At 43.4% G+C, this 3,732-nt stretch overlaps 1 protein-coding gene across 1 annotated transcript; it reads left to right on the forward strand.

Moving 5' to 3' along the window:
* On the forward strand, positions 1-2,049 carry slc18a3b (solute carrier family 18 member 3b). The gene has a single exon (XM_034708531.1). The coding sequence runs from the start codon at positions 1-3 to the stop codon at positions 1,567-1,569; it is 1,569 nt and encodes a 522-aa protein (XP_034564422.1). The 3' UTR covers positions 1,570-2,049.
* The last annotated feature ends 1,683 nt before the right edge of the window (positions 2,050-3,732 follow it).

The following is a 3,732-nucleotide window of genomic DNA, read 5'->3' on the forward strand; positions in this document are numbered from 1 at the left end:
ATGGATGAAGAAGGAGGATCGTCCGGGCTGGTCAAATCAGCGGCAGTCAAACTATCTGAAATGGGGGAGAGAACCAAAAAACTTGGCACCGCCATGAAGGATCCTCACCAGCAGAGACGGATCATTTTAGTGATTGTTTGCGTGGCACTCCTGCTGGACAATATGCTCTACATGGTAATCGTGCCAATTATCCCGGACTATCTTGCAGACCTGGAGAGTGAGCAGTCAGAGCACGTCCACTTAGTGATCCACCCCAACTCTTCAACCAACAGCACAATCCTAGACAAAAACACCAAGAACAATTTAGATATCCAGATAGGAGTACTTTTTGCGTCCAAAGCCATCCTGCAGCTCCTAGTGAACCCGCTGTCTGGGACTTTCATAGATCGTGTTGGATATGACATTCCACTTTTAATTGGACTTACTGTAATGTTCTTCTCCACCTGCGTCTTTGCAATCGGGGAGAACTATGCCACTCTGTTTTTCGCCAGAAGTTTGCAGGGTCTCGGTTCTGCATTCGCAGACACCTCCGGTATAGCAATGATAGCTGACAAGTACACAGAGGAGTCGGAGAGGAGCAAGGCGCTGGGGATCGCCCTTGCGTTCATCTCGTTCGGGAGCCTGGTGGCACCTCCTTTCGGGGGCATCCTGTACGAGTTCGCGGGGAAGAAAGTACCCTTCATTGTGCTCGCCTGCATCTGCCTGGCGGACGGCTTCCTGCTGCTCACAGTCATCAAACCCTTCTCCAACAGGACTAGAGAGAACATGCCTGTGGGCACCCCCATATACAGACTCATGATTGACCCGTATATAGCTGTGGTGGCTGGAGCGCTCACAGTGTGCAACATCCCACTGGCATTTCTGGAGCCCACTATATCCAACTGGATGGAGACCACCATGCACTCCACCCAGTGGGAGATGGGGCTCACGTGGCTCCCGGCCTTTTTCCCGCATGTTCTTGGTGTGTACATTACTGTTAAACTAGCAGCAAAGCATCCCAACTTGCAGTGGTTCTATGGAGCTGTAGGCATGGTTATCATAGGCGCGAGCTCCTGCACAGTCCCTGCATGCAAAACTTTTGGGCAGCTCATTGCGCCTTTGTGTGGCATTTGCTTCGGCATAGCGCTCGTAGACACAGCGCTGCTGCCCACACTCGCCTTTCTAGTCGACGTGCGTCATGTTTCAGTGTATGGAAGTGTTTACGCTATAGCAGATATCTCTTATTCTGTCGCTTATGCTATGGGTCCTATAGTAGCAGGGCAGATCGTGCACAATCTCGGGTTTGTGCAGCTCAATCTGGGTATGGGTCTTGTTAATGTGCTTTACGCGCCAGCTCTCCTGCTGCTGCGCAACGTGTGCCAAATGAAACCGTCCTACTCAGAGAGGGATAACCTGTTAGAGGAGGCTCCGCAGGGGCTGTACGACACTATCAGGATGGAGGAGAGGAGGGCAAAAAAGAAGGGCTACAGTACTGCAGGAAACTGCTTGCCAGTAGATGAAAATGGGTTCGATTCCTTCAAAGCACAGCGGTCCATGTCAGAGGAGTCGTCCGGTCCGGAGTACACTTAAACCGGCCTCACTCTGACTGTAGCCGCCTTCAAACCCTGATACATTCCCCCCTTGAAGAGATTGATCAGACAGGTTAAAGTCTAGTTATTTCAACTTTTATGTAAGTACCGATGTGCAATATCAACACCCAATCACCAAAATCATGATTGTGTGACACGTTCTCCAAACTCTTATTTTTATTTTGACTGTGATTTTATTGTGTCCAACAAGTCTGTGTAGTCTGTCATGGACGTGTATCTGGAGTTTTGTGAGAGATCTATCAGCTACTGTTGAATCTGTGTGTAACAATGACTATTGTAAAAAGATATAAATAGATTTACGTGCGTACAAGAGTATATGGGACCAACTATAAGCAGCACATTTCCCCCCTCACACAAAAATAGCCTCTATTTTTAGTCTCTGAGGAAACTTTTTTTACTCGCACATCAAAGGCCTGATTTTCTTCTTTTGTTGTTAAAAATGAGGGAGTTTAAATTTTGCAACAAGTGGGCCTGTATCATTTTCATTTGTATTCTTTTTCTGTTTGAAACTAAATGTATCATAATAAATGGATTTTGTACATATGTGGATATATGCACAATGTAAATTGTTGAAACATAACGTGGACCTCTACAACAGGGTGTGTGTGTGTGTTCATGTGTGTGCGCGCGCGTGTAACGTATGAAACATTTTGTCAAGATGTAGCAAATAAAGTCTCCTGAAGATGAAGAAAATATGTATTCATTTATTATCTGTCGTTTTAATAAATCTCTGTTTGGATCTGTGTGACGGAGGTGATTTCACTCTTATTTTAAAAAATACAATTAACAAAGTGTGGATCTTATTTAGTTGGAAATATTAATTTTGAAAATAATAAAAGACAATGAAATGAAATATATATCTTTGCGGAATTAAAAACTCACAGTAGAACTCACAGACATGCTTTAGTTTGATTTTTATTGTGCATAAAATGGTTCAAAAATTAAAATCTAAAAGTTTGATTTCAGACTTTTGAAGTTAAAGGAGGAAAAAGTCAAACAAAGCACATAACACAAAATGTTGAACCAATAAATGTTTAAATTTACAGCTCTTAAAATGCAGAAGGCAAAAAAGGGAAAATAAGGCATGAGCTGCATATGTATTTATTTCTGCACAAGTGCATGTTTGAAATTAAAAACAACATAAAAATGAAATATGAGCCGTAAACGCACCATAACTTCTCCTCACTCGACCTGTACGAGCATCACCAACACATGAATGACACACCAAAAGAAATGACTCTCTCTCCTTTTAACTGATTATCGGATGAGGGTGGGGGGTTGTGGGGGGGTTGAAGCAGGCTCTTAGATAATATGTTCCGCGAATAGATTTCGATGGGAGGAGTTTCTTGCCTCAGGGGGGTAGGTAGACGCAAACACCTTCAGCATCTTTTCCTGGGCGCGCTTTAATGTGGAGTCACAGCCTTATGGCGCAGAGAGGGGACGGGGGAGCTGCCACGCGCCCGCATCGAGCTGTACACTAATATGGAATTTCACGGTGTGGACGTGGGAGGCGAAGTGAACCTCAAACCAACACTTCTCTGACCGCTTTGAGTGCTGCACTGACCAGGTATGACAACTTTTTTTCACTTTTAAAAACAACTGTGTTTGTTAAAAACTTATTGACATGTGCATGAGGCTCGCACAGGAAGACTGTAAAAACTCATTCAAAAAGTTAACTTTGCTGTTAGAGAGAATTGTAAAAACTTTTATAGATGTTAATAATTTCAGATGCTTTCAGTCAGACTATTTTTTTAAACTAAAATTTAGATCGTCTTGGCTTTTTGCAGACACGGCACTACTTTATTTAAATTCCTTTTCTAAAGACGATCTGCAAAGAATAATATAACTTCTCCCCTTTTTGATGGCTAAAAGAACATTTTTTATGGAGACATTCAGGCTGAAATAGAGATGGAGTGAGTTTTTGTGGATGCACATTTCTGCAGTGGTGAGCGAAGAGGCGCAGCTGGAATTCAAGGACATGCGGCAAATTGCATCAGGCTGCAAAATGATGAAGAATGAAAGCGTGTTGGCTCACTATCAAACTAAGCTATGTGTTTTCATTCCCAACCAGGCCTATTTTTGATTTACTCTTTTCCCTGAACTGTCTCAATTGTTGCGCTCAGGAAGGCTGAACTCACACAGT

This window comes from Notolabrus celidotus, chromosome 18 (assembly GCF_009762535.1).
Source record: "Notolabrus celidotus isolate fNotCel1 chromosome 18, fNotCel1.pri, whole genome shotgun sequence".
Classification (NCBI taxonomy): Eukaryota; Metazoa; Chordata; class Actinopteri; order Labriformes; family Labridae; genus Notolabrus; species Notolabrus celidotus.

Bases quoted from the DNA above. Each gene is read 5' to 3' on its own strand.
- slc18a3b (XM_034708531.1), top strand. From the start codon at position 1: ATGGATGAAGAAGGAGGATCGTCCGGGCTGGTCAAATCAGCGGCAGTC.